This window comes from Cryptomeria japonica, chromosome 3, assembly GCF_030272615.1.
Source record: "Cryptomeria japonica chromosome 3, Sugi_1.0, whole genome shotgun sequence".
Lineage (NCBI taxonomy): Eukaryota > Viridiplantae > Streptophyta > Pinopsida > Cupressales > Cupressaceae > Cryptomeria > Cryptomeria japonica.
Window position 1 is genome coordinate 1,540,540 of NC_081407.1, and position 19,393 is coordinate 1,559,932.

Genomic DNA, 19,393 nt, shown 5'->3' on the forward strand with positions numbered 1-19,393 from the left:
TTTAATTAAATCTATTCTTCTAAACCTTTTAATTAAATAGGGAATCCCAATTAAATAAATCTAATTTATTTAAAAACCTCCACTTGCAACTAAATTAAAATAAAACAATTTATTTTAATTAAACCTATTATCTCTCATCCACTTGCATTTTCCTACATCTCCCACTTGCATCCTAATCCCCTTCCTAAATTTTTCTAGATTCTTCTAAACCTAATCAATTAGCCTAAACTCATCCATTATCCCCTTTCCCTAAATTTAAGGAGGTCGCTTCTCAAAACTGGAGGAAAGTCTTCCAAATGCATTAAAGCCTTTATCCATTCAACAAGATGAATGCCCCCAAATTTGGAAGGACTCTTACAAATTTGTCCCCAAAGTCTTCAAACCATTAATGGTTAACTAACCCTTAGTGGCATGATTAGAGACTTGTTGCCTAACTCAACCTCCATGTAACCCAAGGGTCTCATCAAGCATTTATTGCTTTGACCATGGTTATCCCTTAAACCTTGCACAAGAGTTTATCATTTGGGTAAAACCTTTATCCATTGGATAACCCTAACCAACCTTAACCTAACCTTAACCCTTATGTTCATTTCTCTATTTAATTAAATCTAATTTAATTAAATTATCCACCTTCCTCTATTTAATTAAGTAAATTACTCAATTTATTTAATTAAATTCAATTAACCCCTTTTAGGTCATTTAATTAATAAATCATTTTATTTAATTAAATCTATTCTTCTAAACTTTTTAATTAAATAGGGAATCCCAATTAAATAAATCTAATTTATTTAAAAACCTCCACTTGCAACCAAATTAAAATAAAACAATTTATTTTAATTAAACCTATTATCCCTCATCCACTTGCATTTTCCTACATCTCCCACTTGCATCCTAATCCCCTTCCTAAATTCTTTTAGATTCTTCTAAACCTAATCAGTTAGCCTAAACTCATCCATCATCCCCTTTCCCTAAATTTAAGGAGGTCACTTCTCAAAATTGGAGGAAAGTCTTCCAAATGCATTAAAGCCTTTATCCATTCAACAAGATGAATGCCCCCAAATTTGGAAGGACTCTTACAAATTTGTCCCCAAAGTCTTCAAACCATTAATGGTTAACTAACCCTTAGTGGCATGATTATAGACTTTTTGTCTAACTCAACCTCCATGTAACCCAAGGGTCTCATCAAGCATTTATTGCTTTGACCATGGTTATCCCTTAAACCTTGCACAAGAGTTTATCCTTTGGGTAAAACCTTTATCCATTGGATAACCCTAACCTAACCTTAACCTAACCTTAACCCTTACCCCCTAAGGTAACCATCATGTCTTCTCAAGCATTTAATGCTTCCTACCTCTCTTCTCAAGCCAACCTTATGTTGACAATTGTCACCATTTCATTGGTGAAAATTGCAAATATGGATTCCCAACTTTCAAACTCAACCCTTGATTAAATCTTCCAATCCTGGCCATCCATTGCCCTATTTTTGCTATAAATAGACCTCTTCATCCTCCATTTTAGATATCCAAGTATTTAGCATCATACTTATACTCAAATCCATCCAAACTTTAATATATCATTTGTGCTCATCATTTAGCCTCTCTTTTAAATAGGAATTAATCTAAATATGCATGTTTAGAGTATTTTCCTTATCATTTAGCTTAATCATAGACTAATATATCATGCTAGGATAGTCTTGCTACTAATCTTGTCATCTTATAATCTAGTTTATTGCATTTGTAGGATCATGCATAGCTTAGGATGCATTTCATAATAAAATCAATTAAAACATCCCTCGTTCTTGCATTAGTCATCCTTAAACCACTTTGCTCAGTGATCTGAGAGCAAAGAAATCGGTTCGAGGGACCTTGTGAAATAGAGAACCATGGAACCAACCTTGGGAAGTTGGGTCATTCTTCATGACTCCATAACTTGCACCAAGAAATCATGTGGGTGTGTGGACGAGGCTCCTTAGGCTTCATTTTTTTTCACATTTTAAGTTTTATTGACCCGCTTTTCCCGCATACAATTTTTATCTTTTGTTATATGAAATATTGCTCGTGCATAAACAATTATTTTAATTTGATGCTATCTATGATTTGAGTGAATGCTAGGACTGATAATATTGTTATTCAAATAATAAATGTTTGCAAAAGATTAAGAATCGTATTTGCATAATTATTTTGGCATAAGACATTGCAGTACACCACTTCTAATCAATGCTTTTTTTTAACTCCCAAAAAATAGTTTCAAAAAACTATCTGGTCCACATGTCTAACAAGTGACAATAATGTTCCATACAAAATATTTAAAATGTATGAATTGCTTCTGGTCAATTTGTATGTAAGGATGACATAAGATGCTGAGTAACATCCTGCTTCCATCTCAAGCCTTTTATGTCTTCTGCACAAAGATGTCTACTGACCTGTGAAATTTCAAATTTACTACTTCTATGAAGATCTTCCTCTTTGAAAAGCATCTCCACACACCGACAAAGCAGCTTAGCTGATAGCAACATAAAGTTGAGATAAGATCAAATTGTGTTTCAGTCTTTTTTATTCTGGGCACCATGTTTGTTGTCAGGTCATCATATTTATCTTCAGAGACGTAAGACCAGCGACAAGTATAGAGTTTTGCATGCATATACAATTGTCTTGTTTCTTCCAAGTGGTAGCTCTTTCAAATCGCCAACATTCACATTGAAAATACAAAGATTACACAGGATTATTTGAGCCTCCTCAGAAGAAATCTGCCTAGCATTATAATTTATATGTAGTTTGATAGTTCATTTGTTACTGGTAAAAGGAGCAAACAGAGTAGCATTCTGGTCATCATATTAGCAACTAGGAAACCAGAATACTACATATTTTGCCAAGGGATCCCTTGATAAATATCAGAAAGAGATGGATGGAAGAACTGAGGGTTCAGACACCATATAATGAATCTTTGAATTAATGCTTGTGATATGTAAATGATTACTTGTTAAATAGCTGTTGCACGGTTTGTTTCTTGAGATAAATTGCTGGATGAGAACATAAACGATCCCGGTGCTCTATGCAGTAAGCACTATCATGTTGATATGTTGTTAATTACCAATAGCAAGCAGCTTAAATCTGTTTCGTCTGTCAATAAGTTAAAATTATGCATTGTGGCCAGGGCCTTGAACTACAATAAATGGAGCTTGGTCCTGTGCACCTCACCATATTGTGTAAGGAAGAGCTCACCTTCAGAGAAATGCTAGGCATCCATAAAATCAATAAGATTCAAAATCACAAACTTTTGCTAGAGCAAACCCAATATTGATGTCCTGCATCATACGAGAATTAGATATGAAAGCAGCACTGTTATTGTACTCGATTCTTCTTTACAACTAAAGAAACAACAAAAATGGTTTTAAGACATAATATGGTGGGCTATTAAATGATTTAGTTAATAGTACTTAAAGGACATGGGCAGTCTACAAAAGAGGTATAGAAAATCAGCAATTTCTTTCACTCCAATCACATACCATTTACCGAGGAGTATCTGCAATGTATCTTGCAGCCTTCATCCAGAAGGCAATCACTGCATTGAATTGTGAGCAATACAATATCTCAAAAATTAAAATGTAAATCACATACAAAGTTCCTCTGAGACTAGCATTTTGCTTTCCTTAACAGCACCGAATAACCTAAATACACTGTTTAAATGGTGCAATAATCAGAATGGTAAATGAGAAAAAGTTCATCAAGGGCATTAGATTATAGTTGCAAGCCACCTGGTTGTGATTATATCAGTTGCAGCTTTTTGTTTGTGATGATGCCTCCTATGTTACCAGGAACAAGAAACTGAAAACTAAACAGGAAGAAGTTTCAACTGAGAAGCTAAGGTTGTAATTTTTCAGTGATAAAAAAATGTTATAGAAATTTTTACAAATATACCCGAATTGTTAAAACCTCACTATCATAATATCAAAAACTACAAATCATTCAACTTTCATATTACAGTAAGTATAGGTGTTCCATACTTTCAGCTTCACCAGATAGCATTGTTCAATGGGCAATTCTATGACCGCATTCACTTGTAAGAAATGTATGTTAGTCATTATACTTTCATTTATGATTTTGCATCCAGGCCTTTTGTTATTATGATAACATTTTACAATGAAATCAGAATTTTATATATTATATGAAAATATAATCCTGTATAAATTTGAGTTTATATATACATATATATTGCCATCCCGAAATGCCATGGAACTTGGATTCTGGACACAATTAATATGGACACAAAGTTTTGGATATTTTAAAATGTTTCGGCTGATTCAGACAGCCAATTGAGGCAGGAAGTGGTCCAAGAAATGTCTGTTTCTTGACAAATGGATTGTGGAATGCAATGTTCCAATGCCTGTCTGTTTCTGCAAATATAGATGCCCCCAAATTGGTTGCTATATTGAGCATGTACTTCAGTCCTATTATTCTACTTTATATGATTTGTCACTGCACATTAAAATTGTTTCAATTTCGCTAAAGACCAAGATTGGGAGAGTCCATGACCTTAAGCATTTTAGGACATTAATATAAATTTCACTTTCACTTCTGCAGATAACTGAGTTTCAGAAAAATCCTTAGTGTAATGAGGAAATGTGGCATTACTGCAATGACTAATCATGGACATCGTCTTGAGATTGACTGAAAACGCACTGCTCAAATCCCACAAAATTTAGAATTCTAAAGTTAAATTGAAAGCAGACGTTACCAAATTAAAAAGCCATATAACTTACATTTTAGCCCTAGCCAGTTAGTTGTCGTCTGAATGTATAGAAAAAGTCAGGTTCAGTTTTCTTCAACATCGCAGGCAAAGGCAACCAAAGTTTGTGCTTCACCAAAAGCCTATGCCTAGGCTTGATCCTCTTCTCCAAACTGAAAGTAAAGTACTGCGGAAATTCTAACAAATCCTGAAGCCCACCCCCCATCTCGTTCACCAAATAATCAAATTTTGGCTTAAGATTATTGGCTATACTAAATGTAAAAATCCCTGGAGTCCTCACCACCATGCTTACAGCATCCTTGTGATCAAAACCCAAACTCTGCAAATACTCCAGCTTAGGAGCGAGGGTATTTTCAATACTGGAAACCAATAGTACTGTATTGGAACAATCCGCAAATCTTTCTTCTTGTAAACCCAATTTCTTGAGATACTGCAGGGTAGGCCTAAGTTGGTCTGTTACACTAGATTCCAGAATTCTTGGGCATCTGTTAATACATTTTCTAATGTCTTTTCTAAGGATTTTCACTTCAAAAAGCAAAAAGTCTAGTATTGGGACCAAGTTCTTATCAACATTGCAAGTTAAGATTTGTGGGCACATACCAAAGATTCTTCCGAAGTCTTTGTGTAGCATTCCCCATTGCTGCAAGAAGCCTACAACTTTCTCTATGTTGTGTAAACTGGTGGAAAGTATTAATGGGTTTTCTCTAATGGCCCTTGGAGTGTCAACCTCGAAAAGTTCTAGGTACTCAAGCTTTTTTCTGAACTCGAGACCGGGGTCATCTATGTCCTGTCCAAATTGTTGAGAGTAATTTTTTGAGTTCAGAGACCTTGAGGGCCAGGAATCTATATGCTCGGGATATGAATCGAGTTCATATGAATTCGGGTGCAGAGATGATGATTGTTTTAGGGAGCCGGTGGGTGTATTGAGAAAGGGTTTTTCAGAGGGTGTATTGAACATGGGTTTTTGATGGGTTGGCTTGGCGTTCAAGTTCAATGATGGTGATAGGGGTAATTGCAGTCTGTTTGATAAGGAATGGCTCCTAAGGTCAGTTGGCAATACCATTTTCGGTGCTCTACTTATGTGCTCTTGGAGAAATAAGGGACATTTCCCATCTGATAATATCTGAGATGGAATTCTTAGGTGAAGGACAATCGACGAGGCAATGTGATCTGGAAATGCTTTATAACTTTATGCTATGTGAAATTTTGTATGGCTGAGAATCTCTCCCTTAGCCCCATAAGGATAATGCAATCCTTCAACGGGATTTTATTTTTTATTTATATTCATTATTAAGCCGAAAGTGTTTTCTTATTTGAAGGGATTTGATTTTGGCCATCAAACAATGTGTATCTAGGTAATGGAAGAAAAGGGTTGCAAGACGATTCAAACATTGACGGCCATGATACTTTATCATTCCATTCTTATTATTATTTTCATTTAGTTTTTTTTTTAATAGTTTGTAAAAATGTAAAATTTTATATATTATGTTTTTTAAATTATATTTTCAGTTTTAAAAATAATTTATTTTAATTTCATTCTTATAGACTTTTTCTCTATTAACTTTTATTGATTTTTAAAGTTTTAAATACTAAAGATAATATATTAATATTTAATTATATATTTAAAAAATTTAATAATAAATTTTATATATTTATGACTTAAATTTTGTTTTTATTTATTTAAATAATTATTTTATTATATGAATAAGTGCATAAAGAATAATCGACCTATTAATGGGCCTATTCAAGTTGATCTCGATCCCAAGGATAATTCTTGTGTTGAATGAACAAAACCAGATGTAGGGTGGGTGAAAGTCAAGTTTGATGGGGCCTCGAGAAGCAACCCGGGACCCTCACGCATAAGGTTTGTGGCAAGAGATTGGAATGACAACACTCTAGCTTTTGGAGCTAAAAGGCTAAAGGAGGGCACAAATAATGAAGTTGAAATTCAAGTGGCTCTATTAGCAGTTGGGATGGCCGAGAAACTATCAGTTTCAAAATTGCATTTAGAAGTCAACTCTCGAATTGTTACTAATGTCATTATCAGAGATGATATTCCAACTTGGAAATTAAATAAATTAGTCAAAATTATTAGAAAACTTTTATTATCCTTTAAAGAATTCAAAATCTCCCATGTGTTGAGAAACAAAAACTTCATGGCAAACATGTTGTCAAAGTGGGTAGTGTCATTAGTGGAGGAGCAAGCAAATTTTTATTGGGAAAATCTACGTGAGATCCAAATCGATGAATAATGACGAGTCGTACACCGCCAATTGCAGAAACCATTATGGAAAGTCATGTGTTCTTAATGCGATGGGACGAGAGTACATTTTAAATGGCATCAAGGCCATAATTATTGCACAACCATTTGAAATTAGCTAAGGTGGCATGCAATGGGTTGGCAAAGAGTTGCAAAATGGAGGCAAACTTCACCTTGGTTACTCCTAAGCAACAATTAGCATTCTTGAGTCATGTATTTCGGAAAAGAGACTACAAAGTGTTTTCAAGTTTGTACAAATTTTGGACATATTGTTTGGGGAAGAATTCATGAGGACGAAACATCGATATCGAACTAATATCGATATTGTTTCAATGCTTGCGGTGTGGAGCTTGGGGGTGGGAAGTAAGGAGGATGTCCAATGGGTCCTTAAGGAGTGTGTGGACGAGGACTAGACATATGGGTTATAAATTATTCTAGAGTGGGTGCATCCAGGTGAAGGCCTTTTAGTAACAAAGGGTGATTAATTGAAAATTGGAGACCAAACTCACCACTCTAACCCTTCATGTGGTGGAGTGTTTCGAGTAATGTACATGAAAGGAAAGCAGAAGATCATATTGGTTGGGAGGCTTTGAAAGGCTACCTCTATGAGCGAGTCTTGGTTCATGAGGATGTTGTTATGATGAAGGAGCAGAAAGGGAAAGCCCATGTAGAGTTGGAGTGTGATGATGATGGCGCGGTGAGTGGAAAGGGAGAGCCCTAGCAAATTTCAAATTCAAATATTACTGGGCTAATGGATCCCTTAGGGAAAGCCAAAAATAGGTTTTATGAATATGAAGTTTTTTGTGGTGTCTATAGTTTTTTGTAAGACTGTTTTTCATGGGCATCTAAATTTTGTTGATACATGTAAATTTTGTAGGAAAGGTCAAATGTAGTAAGAACATCAAGGTACATATCATGTAAATCTATATAGGGGTTTTGGTAGATAATAAGGGGTGACTGAAATATGCTAGAATTTGATATGGTGGTCTGTGTAGGAAGGGTAATTAAGGTCTAAAGTTTTTTTGTAATTATAGTTACAAACTTTTCAAAACTATGTAAACCTAAAGTTTAAATATTAATAAAAAAATTATATCACCGATAAAAAAAATGTATAAGGGATGATAAAATATTTATTTAATATATTGTTATATTAAATTATATATATGATACTTATATTGTATTATAATATAGTTAACACAAACCAACTGCCACTACACCAAAAGTTTGAATTGTTAGTGAGAGCACCATCAGAGAGGTTAGAGTGTCGAGGAGGGTTGAGGGTCCCACATGACATCAGTTTAGATCCCGAGCCAAGAGGTTTGTATTGAACACATTCAACCACGAGGCAAGTAAGTTATCGTTGGTGGGAATCGAACCCTCCTTGACACAGGCTAACCTCTCTAATGGTTCTCTCACTAACAATTTGAACTTTTGGTGTAGTAGCAACTGTTTTGTGTTAAAAGAACTGACAACTCTACTAGGGAGGGTTTGACTCCCATTGATCACAACTTACGTGCCTCGTGGTTGACTATGTCTAGTACGAACCTCTTGGCTCAGGGGGCTAAACTATTGTCACATGAGACCTCAACTCTCCTCAACACCCTAACCTCTTCGGTGGTGTTGGCACTATACCAAAGTTTGAATTGTTAGTGAGAGCACCACCGAAGAGGTTAGGGTGTCAAGGAGGGTTGAGGGTTCCATGTGACAACAAATATATTATATATATATATATATATATAAAATACAAATTAAATTAACATAATGTAGAGGTGGAAAAGTGAACCACTCCGACAAGCAAATAACAACCTCTCAGAGACTCACTAATCATCCTCTCCACTTAGGATAAGCACAAAGCACAGAGATGTCATGTGCTCGCTAGATAACATGGGATAGGTCACTAAGATCTTATGTTGACCTCTATTATCTCTCTACCTGAGGACACACACATGGGTTGTGGACGACAGTGTGATGCACTAACATCTTGTATGGATAGAGTACAGAGTTCCATACAGAAAATACAACGCAATACATATGTGTTTTAGATGAATTAAAACTACATAAATATATGATAGAAACCAAAAATGACTACAAATATTAAAGAGGAGAAATGGAAGAGGGGAAGGAATTAATCTCACAACCGATCCACAAATGAAGCTTCCGACAATAGACTCCTCTTAGCAACCTGCATACAAGCATGAAGAGAAAATGTTGGGGTTGTGTTTTAGAGGTCTGCCACAGTCAGATACCTATTTTGGTGTGTTCCATCTCCATGGATAGATAGATAAAATGATAAATGAAATAGAAAGTAAATGCAATAACAAATATGCTAATGGAGATAACAATGAGAAGAGAAGAATTGTCCCTCCACACCCAAAGTGGAAAGCTTGCCGAATGAAACACCTTCATTTCCTAGTATCTTGATTTGGATGTACTTGTATCTAAATTAGTATCTAAATTTGTAAATGCTGGAAGAGATATCCACGACTTTCCAACATTCGTCGAATGATTTGCATTTCCAACATTTTTTTTAGTTTGTCTATACGTTGTAATTTGCGTAGATACCGATCAGAGGAAAATTTGAATTATATTTTTTTTAGTTTGTCTATACGTTAGTAATTTGCAAATGCAGGAAAGTCTAGATACTCAAACAACAACATATTTCTTGTACAAAGTGGTTCGAGCAGGGTAGATTGCTCAACAAGGAAAGTGGTTTACCAGAGAGCAGATTCAAGAACGTTTTCCACATCTCATTCAAAGTGTTGATGCAATGGGGCCCATTTCTTTCCAAGGGGGAAGTAATGATTAGAAGAAAATTTGAATTATATTTTTTTTAGTTCGTCTATACGTTAGTAATTTGCATTTTTGAAGGCCTTCTGGCCATTTTTAGGCCTAGCAAGCAGTGAAAAGAGCATGGCTAGGCATGCTCTTTCAAAATCTCATCTACAACTCTTGGAGACCTTTCCAACGAGTTAAACGGCTCATAATTTCGAGTTCCAAGGAGAAAGTTATGCCTAGTTGAAGTTAGGATAAAATTTCATATAGCTTTTTTAAAATTTCATAGTTTTTAGATTTTATTATGTAATGAACAAATGTGATTGTTGGACTTCTATTCTCAAGAGGTTTTTGTGACCCTTGGAATCTCATGAACTTCTATATGTTGGATTTTCGAATGGAATAGATTACTTTTTGGCTTGCTTCAATTCTATGCTTTCTGGTTCTTGTAAACAGAATTTACAATATCGCAGGTTCTCACTCAAGTATTGTCATCCGAATCCATAATTCGGATCAGATACATAAAGGGATTACTAATTTAACATACGAGAAATTAGCAATAATAACTTAGAAAGACATTTAGAACATATGAACAAGTGCATCTTTTATTATCTTTGTGAGATTATGCAATCTTGAAAACCCTTAAATATATGGTGCAAAATCAAAAGTCATTACAAGTTTCTCTAAAAAGAGTTTCTCCCCCTCTGTCAAATTCTCCTTTTATAATGCAAAAACCTTGTATTTATAGGCTCACCTTGGTAACCAACTCCTAACTACTCAATAACTATTTTATGATTCTCTTTTTGAAATACAAGGGTTTTAGAAATAACAAACCTTATTTCGTTAGATTTTTTCATCAATTTTTAATAAATAAGGTTTATTTCCTAACCTTAGTACAATAAGTGACGTAAGTCACCTTTACCAAAAAGAACTTGAAAATAGAACTTATAATTTTGAAGTTACAGGCTATGATGTACTACATCTTCATCAACTTCAACTAATTTCTCAAACTTTGTATGTTTTTTCCTATGACAAGCTCTCAATACAGGACATGAAGATATTGACAAAGATTATTGAATTTGACATTATATGTGCCATTGACATTTATTTGAAAAATTGTAATATGTTAATGACCCTCTCACAATACCCATTTTTACTGAAGTATGCTAGGGTCTTGCCAAACTTGGAATCACCAATAATCTCCACAATAACATTATCCACTATCGCTTTGATTTGCCAAGATGGTTTCTTCACATATGCATATCTTTCCATTGTTTGTAGATGTGATCTATCTCCATACGTAGAAACTTTTATATCCACATGATCCATAGGCACCGAGAAAACACGTCCTTACAACCACCACAAGTTTAATTAGAATTTCAATAATAGCATTTTGGAGTGTTCTCGAGATAGCCACCATGATGAAGGTCAACCAGGTGCACATAATGGTCAAACTGTAATTGCAATGTGCTCCATGTGATTGGAGTTCGCATAGTTTGCATCCATTGAAATAAACTTACATGTTAGGATGCTTTCAAGAGTGCTTCATTAACCCTAAAATCTTGAGAGTTTCCTTGCAAAATCCACACATTCTACAATCATTTTATTTCATATAGATGACATTTCCTCGAGGCATTCTGTCAAACAACTCAGGTGCATTGTCTCTGTGATTCCACAAGAAATTCCAGCTATAATATCTGATAAAAATCTCCCAATAAATATGTTTTGACGGATTTTCTTAACCTATTCCAAAGCTCCCATTTTACACAAAATCCCATTCCACAAAATTCCATTCTCTGCGTAACTGCAATCATTTCACTCCATTATATGACATATGTTTGAGTTATTCTATCAAACAATTCAGTTGTGCTGCGTATGATTCAACATTTTGCATGTATGTTAATTAAGGCATTTACTTGACTTGATGTCTCTGTCAAATGATTTCAGTATTTTTTTGAATGATTCCACCTTTTGAATATGTGTTGACCAGCATACTTACAACTATAATATTGGACAAAAATCCCCATATATTTATGCTTTGGCGAATGTCTAAAACCTGTTCAAAAGTTTCCAACGTTGCACACACACTGAGAATGTTGGCACAACATTATAGAATTTGGCTTTACACCTCCCAATCACATTTGTTTGAAAGATTCTGAACTCTTTTCATCAAATTCATTTTGCACATATCGAGCAGTCATTGTGTTCCATTTGAGGTATTCTATTGTATATCTTTAAATTTGATTAGTTACCTTTGTCGTATTATTGATTAAATAATTGTACTATTTAATTGACTAATGTCTAGTCCTATAGATAAATTAATTGAATTAATTAAGTCATCTTTCAATTAACTAATTAATGTCTCTTATTGAACATTTTATTAATTAATTCCTCCCACCCTTCTTTTCTATTAAATAAAATAAATATATTATTTATTTTATTTAATTCATGTCACCCTTTTCTTCCTAATCTTTTTGTTTGAATTAAATAATTAAAATATTCCATTTGGAGCACATGGATCCTAACTTTAACTCCCTTCTAATCCATCTTAACCCACTAACTAACCTTGGTTGCTAATTGCATCTTACATCCATCATTTGGCTTAATTTGCATCTCATATCAACCATCAAGGAGCAATTTCAAGAAGTAGTGCAAGCATAAAATCAAGCACACATTTAAATCAAAGGAGACTTAAGTTTGCGCTTTTATTGTTTTTGCCATTTGCTTATTTGGTTTCCTTTTTAGCGTCTTAATCATGAGTGTAGGCCCGATAAATTGTGTAGTTTAGATTTTTATTTGCATTTCAATCATTTTAATTTACTCACAATTTCATGCTCACATTTTTAGCATGCCTAGTGGGATCCACTTCACGAGTCATATCTTACGTTCAAATCGATTTCTTCTTTGGCGAAAGTCATTTTGGCCTCAACACTATTTATGTAAAACTATGGGAATGTACTATGAAACAACAAAAACATGATGAAAACCTGCGGGAATGAATTCCTGCGATCGTACGAACAGGTATATTTCATTTTGATTCTCGAGTTTTCAAGTTTTTTGGTTTTTCTAAGAAACTGTGGGTTTGTGGTTATAAACAATGGGTTTGTTGCTTGGGATATCGAGTTTTCTTTCGAAAGAGGGCCTTTGTGTTTTCCTTACTTTTGTTTTTTTTGTCTTTTTTAGTGCTACAATAAATAGTAGGTTTGTACTGTCAAACAACGGGCTTGCTTTGGTTACCGGTCTTTCTATTTTTCTAGTTTTGGGTCTTTTTGTGTTTTCTAAAAAGCAATAGGTTACTACTATCTAATAGCAAGTTTGTGGGAAAAATGGAGAAATAGTAGGTTTGTACTATGTAGCTTTGAGAATGCAGTTTCTGAACTTTTTGTGTTGTTTCCAGAATTTTAAATTTGTTAATTTTTTACTAATCTACTAACTTGCCTCTATCTGTTGTTTCTATAGGTTTGATTGGTAGAAGGTGTTGAGACATGGACCAGCTAGGACTCGAACCTAGGACCTTCCATATGCTGCTGGAGTGCTCTACCACTGAGCTACTGGCCCCTCTTGGACCAATCCATCGTCGGTCTAGGTGTGGCTTATTTCCAACACCAACACCCCCCCTTAAGCCACACCTCTCGTGTGCTTGGGGCTCCTAGCTTGGACCTGGCTCTAATACCATGTTGAGACATGGACTAGCTAGGACTTGAACCTAGGACCTTCCATATGTTGTTGGAGTGCTCTACCACTGAGCTATTGGCCCCTCTTGGACTAGTCCATCGTCGGTCTGGGTGTGGCTTATTTCCAACACCAACAGAAGGCCCGTAAAAACCAAAACTTCTAACTTATGTGTCTACAATACTGTGAAGAAGGGGTATTCTAAAAAAAATAAACATTGGGATTAAAATGAACCATGTGTCTTTTTGTTAGCATAGAACAAACTTCAACTTCTTAAGGGAATTAATCTTGTTTGTCGTGTTTGGAAAAATTACAATTGGTGAATGCTCTCCCCTCACCTTTTGCAGAACTTAGGTGATAAAAAACCTTGCAATTTTTCATTTTGTGTTAGATTAGATCCCTCAAAAGGCAGTATACAAGTATCCTCTCCCCTTGCACTCCTAAGCAACCTTGGGTGTAAGAAAATGTGTACTATTTTTTGCTAGAGATCCTACCTTTGTGGGAAAAAGTATTCACCCCAAGAGCAACTCAAAGCAGTGCTTTCAATTCGGTCAGCTATATTAATTGACAAGGGTGAAAGCTTGAGTCTTCTTGGTGAGATGCATATTCCAACAATTCCCCCAATATCCACATTCATGTGAGATGTGTTAAATCCTTTAACGAGGACCAGGATAGGCTCTTAAGTGAGTCATCATCGAATGAATAGCCGTCAAGTTTGCAAAATAGTTATGCTATGAACTCCTTAAGTATGGATGTAATAGATTTTTCAAAGGATTGACAATTTTATAATTTTCCTCGTTCTTTGAAACATGAGTGAGAATCGGTTTTGATTTTACAAGATCAATCTGAAAGTGTTATTGATTTATGTTTTGAGTTCTACTGTTATGTTTGTATATCTAGTTTAATATCAATTAAAGGTTGGAACGTTGTTTTCAAACCTTTGAATACAAGTACTCTTTGCGGTGTGAACATTCATATCAATGTTTTACAATGCTTGGTAGTTAAAATCATTTCACTTATACGTTCTGAACTTTATCTAGATGCAAATTCTTGTCTTTGAAAGTATGTTGTTGTTTACAAATTTTTCTCAAGTTCTTTGGAGATCATCTTTGTATTATCTTTTGTAGAAGTCATCATTTATATCAAAATTGTTTCATGGTGATGAACAATTGTTAGTTCCTTTCCTTCTTTTTGGTCAAAAGCACACCCCCTTGTCTTAGTTAATTTTTTAAATATTCAAGTTGATCTTACAAAGGGAGTTGTCTTTTTAAAAAACTCAGAGGGAAACTAATCAATAGTTTACCCTATTCTTTCTTAATCGTATTGTCTTTTTGTGTGGGTATAGAGTCGAATTAGAGATCCAATTGTAAAAACCAATTTGTTAGCCAACATTAATATAAATTAAACTTTATAATTATTAAAAATCGTCATTTATTAAGCACCCCTTATTCTAACCCTAATATGTCCATCCCTAAAATCTATTGAAACTTAAACCTATTCTACTAAACATTTTATAAAGATTATAAGCATCATCCCAAGCATATCCTTCCTCATGAGCGGAGAGGCACCATGGTTGAAATTGTAGAAGGGGAAGTATCCAGCATGTATGTTTTCTTCATTTAGGTTTTTCATTATGTTTTAGTGCTCCTTCATTGTTCTCAATTCATTTTTAATTTTGTAATCATTTGCTCCTATTTCCACGTTCTTTATGATAGTTGCATCGAATTGAATCTATTTAAATGTGTCCATCAATCCAACAAAATGACAAGGGTTTGGAAGTTCTTGGAGAAAGTGAGGTCTTTTTGGACCTTATCGGGGCTATGACCCATTTTGATTACTGAGAATTTTATAGATTTGGGTTCTTTTATGATAGTTGCTTTGGTGAGAATAGTTCACACAATTTTTTAAACTTTAGGTTTTGTTATTGGAATCTTAGATTCATAGTTGAAACTCAATTTTATGATTTTCTTGATATTGGTTTGGATAAAATTATTTAAGATGTTTTGTGCATGCCTGCATTTTCTAGACCCAACTAACTAGAATTACATCTAATAAAATGGGAGAATTATAAATCTCCAAGATAATACATAAGAATACTGAGCCATTGCAATGCCCATAAAAGGAGTAGTTCCACATCTAGGAGCAACTTTACCGAATTTTGTATTAAGTGGTTTAAATAGTCTCATACAGTAATTCATATTGGTCCAATTTCGGAACTATCATCAATGGTCTATGTAGCCATACAACCAATAGTATATTGGTTGAGATCTAATTAACTTTGTATACCATTATGTATATATACATACATAGGATTACCTAACAATGAAAACTAAAACCTTAGTCGCTATCTCCATATCTTTTTTACTTGTTATCTTTATTGGTTATGCCCTATACATCGTCTTTGGGCAACCTTCTAAACAAGTTCAAGATCCTTTTGAAGAGCACAAGGACTAGTTGAAAAAAAAGACCTTCTTGATTGGGAAGGTCATTTTTTTCTTTTTCCTTTATTATAAGTAAGAAGGAGAATTAGAAAAATGGAAAATCATTCCCCCGCTCTATCTAAAACTTTGGGGGGTTCTTGGAAGAAAATAGCGAAAAATATTATCCCTAAGGTCGATGCCAAAAAGAATGTATAAACCAATGCTTCCATAGATTCGATCATAATTTATAATTAATAGATATAGCTTTCGTGCTAATTACAACATATTCCATTAAAAAAGTGGAATCAAAAGATTTTGAAATTATTGACATGCAATTTTTCAAAATTGTATTAACGAGCGAAGCAATACCATATTATACCACTTGTATTTTAGTAGTTGGATCTCTCAGTTTTTGGAATGCCCCAGATTCTACCTGAGCATACAAATCCAAATCAATATCGGCAAAAAAATCTTTGAATATAATTCTAGTATATTCTCTTTTCCTCTCATTTGTATAGTTTTTGAAAATTTGTATTGGATTGATAAGATAGGGAAATGCATAGTCAAAGTTGTTGGTGGTATATTTTATATTGTAAATGTGTTTTAGCAACAAATGTCAATCAGATTCAGAAGCATTCATGGATTATATTAGAAATTTGTCTCCAGATTGTCTACTTTATATCATATAAATTTAATACATCTAGGGTATTTGAATTTGTTATTGTGGTTTTCCTTGCAATTGTGGTATTTGTTCATTGTTCTCTTCCAAGGAAATAGTTAAATACTTTGGCCAAAAAGCTATGATTTTGGGTATAGAATTTGGATCTTTGAGTAGAAATTTATGATGACATTAGAGGATCTATCTATAAAGACATATTATGATCTACTGATTGGGTTCAATTTGTTGATGAAATGCTTTTGTAGTTTCTCATTTGACTCAATGGTCCTAGATTAGGCACTGAGCTGTGATATGATTTGGCATATTTTCAAAAACATTCAAGTTAATCAAATTCTCTTCTAATATCTGTTGTAGAAGTAGGTTTAGTATAAAATTTGCTTACCAATTGCTAAATGAATGATAAATGGCCAAGATCAAAGTAGATTTGAGGTTATTTAGACTATCCTTGGCGAATTCTTATTGGGAATTATCTGCTATAAGATGCAATGTCTATGAAAAGTATGTTTTGAATCTTTACGCATTGTTAGGTTCACCCGCCTTGGTCTAGTAGAGCCAAAAGTGCATGAGATTTCAGTCTTATGACTGAATTTCATTCCTTGGCCAAATCCACCTGAGACCGAGCATAAGAAAGTGGCTATTCTTTAGGATTTAGAGGATTTGTTGATTTGGGAACCAACATGATGTTCGAATGATGTTATTAGAACAAAGATAAAAAAATAGTTATAACCATTCCATGCAAGTTTTTGTAGCCCACATACATTGTTTGTCCTCATTGTTCCAATTTCATCATTTTGCACGTGGAGCTTTTAAAAGTTGTCAATTTCACAATTTTTTAACCATGTTCAATATTTTAAATGCTTATGAGAGGCATAAATAATAAGATCAAATATTTTTAAAATCCCTTGAAAATTTTGATCCTATAAAATGGCATTTGAAGCACATATTTTATAAAGTTTTTAAAATTTAATGTTGAATTTAATAGCAAAAACCATATTGCAACAACACAACTTTTAGGTGGGTGCTTTGTTTTCAAAATTGTGCTACACTATAATGATAACACTAAAAAATCATTGGTCCACCTATGCTTAAGAATTGCGGTAAAAGATGACACCTAAATAATTCATTTTCCTTCATGTGCATTTTAAAGTCTTAAAAATATGACTAGGTTTAGCACTCATGTTGGAGTGCTATATGAATCATGAGATAATACTTGAACACGCTTTACAAACTTATTATGCTCCCTTCCTAGTGTGGTAGCACATTTTTGAGTGGAAAATTCAAAGCAAAAACTACACTAAGCTAAACTTATGCACTGGAGTTTTTGTTGGCCCATTTCACTATTGACTAAGATCAAGTTGGATACCAAAACTCTATTCTTTACATGCAAAAAGAAGTTAAAGTTATATTTCCTACCTAATGTATGAGCATTCCTAGGCCTCTTCTTCCCTTCAAGGTTGTGCTAAATAAATGACTAGCACTACAATCAAATGTAGCCACGTGGAGGAGGGTTCCCATTGCTTGCATTTGTCATGCTTCTTGGAGCATTTTTCACACCCAAATAGTATTTTGGGTGATGTTTTGATTGTTTTTCAAGTGTTATCATGTTTCAAAATTCTTTTGCAACAATAAAAACAACCCACACTTATTTCAAACACCAATGTAGCTATTTAAAATACTATCCACCTACAACTCCAACTATTTAGAATGTATTCTAAAGTTCTTAGAATGATTTCTAATGATGAATGAAAATAAAAACATAGCAGAAGCCTCAATTGCCCTCTAGTTTTTTCAATCATTAAGGCATAAAGAATATATATATATATATATATATATATATATATATATATATATATATATATATATATATATATATGCTTTGTGCAAGTGAAAATGATCTTACCATGGAGATAGTATGTCTAGGTATACAAGGAGGCACAAGGTTGATTTTCAAAGGTAAAATGTAACAAAAAATTGTATTCCAACAAATTGTTTGACAAAATTGCAAAATTATTGTAGAGAAGGATTTGGGAGTCTAGAAAATTAAAGTGCTTGGTTAAAAGAATGATTTCATAGGCAGTTAGTGGTGGTTGACATATCACCTACAATAGTGAATAATAACTAGTATGTGTATAAGGTGCTTAAATCTAGGATTATTTATCCAATCTATCATTCCACATAGGTTGCCAACATAGTTCATATGTGAAAGAAAAAAGACTAAATTTGAATTTGTGTTGATTTTTGCAACCTAGATCGAGATTATTTAAAAGACAATCATCCTCTTCCTATTATGGATCAAATATTACAAATAATCTCAAGAGAAACAATGATGTTTATGCTAAAATCATGGTTTTTCAAGATACAACCAAACTAATGTTGCTTTAGAAGATATGCATAAAATAACCTTTACTATTCCTTGGGGTACCCTTGCTTACAACAAGATGCCTTTTGGATTAATGAACGTAGGGGCCCTACTTTTCAATAGGCCATGAACCTTTCTTTTGGTGGCTTGAAAATAAAATTATTATTATTTATTTGAACAATCTAACAATATTTTCAAAGAAATAGGAAGAGCAAGTATATCATTTGGAGTGTGTATTGCAATGTTGCTGCTAGCAAGGCATATAATGGAATCCAAAGTATTTTTTTTTTGAGTGACATAAGATAAGATACTAGGACACATAGTATCTAAATAAGTGATTCAAATCAGTCCAAAATGGGTTAAGGATATTCAACAATTGTCCTTGCCTTCGAGTAAACTAGGCATCATATCATTATTTGATCAAATTATTTTTCTCAAGAGTTTTGTGCTAGAGTTCTTAGAAACAACTAAACTTATATTGTGCA

General features: G+C 33.8%; 1 protein-coding gene across 5 annotated transcripts; it reads right to left on the reverse strand.

Moving 5' to 3' along the window:
- Nucleotides 1–2,154: 2,154 nt before the first annotated feature.
- On the reverse strand, nucleotides 2,155–5,915 carry LOC131041172 (transcription termination factor MTEF1, chloroplastic). 5 transcript variants are annotated; one of them, XR_009104976.2, is made up of 3 exons: nucleotides 4,760–5,915; nucleotides 3,506–3,561; nucleotides 2,155–3,304 (listed from the first exon to the last, which is right to left on the reverse strand). XR_009104976.2 is itself a non-coding variant. In XM_057974165.2 (2 exons), exon 1 carries the CDS (start codon nucleotides 5,807–5,809, stop codon nucleotides 4,769–4,771), a length of 1,041 nt encoding a protein of 346 aa, XP_057830148.1. In that variant the 5' UTR covers nucleotides 5,810–5,915; the 3' UTR covers nucleotides 2,155–3,304; nucleotides 4,760–4,768. The 5 variants fall into 5 exon arrangements, 3 of the variants coding, with proteins under 3 accessions (XP_057830148.1, XP_057830147.1, XP_057830146.1); XR_009104975.2 differs by having other exon boundaries at nucleotides 3,506–5,915; XM_057974165.2 differs by lacking the exon at nucleotides 3,506–3,561.
- Nucleotides 5,916–19,393: the final 13,478 nt, after the last annotated feature.

Bases quoted from the DNA above. Each gene is read 5' to 3' on its own strand.
- LOC131041172 (XM_057974165.2), bottom strand. From the start codon at position 5,809: ATGGTATTGCCAACTGACCTTAGGAGCCATTCCTTATCAAACAGACTG.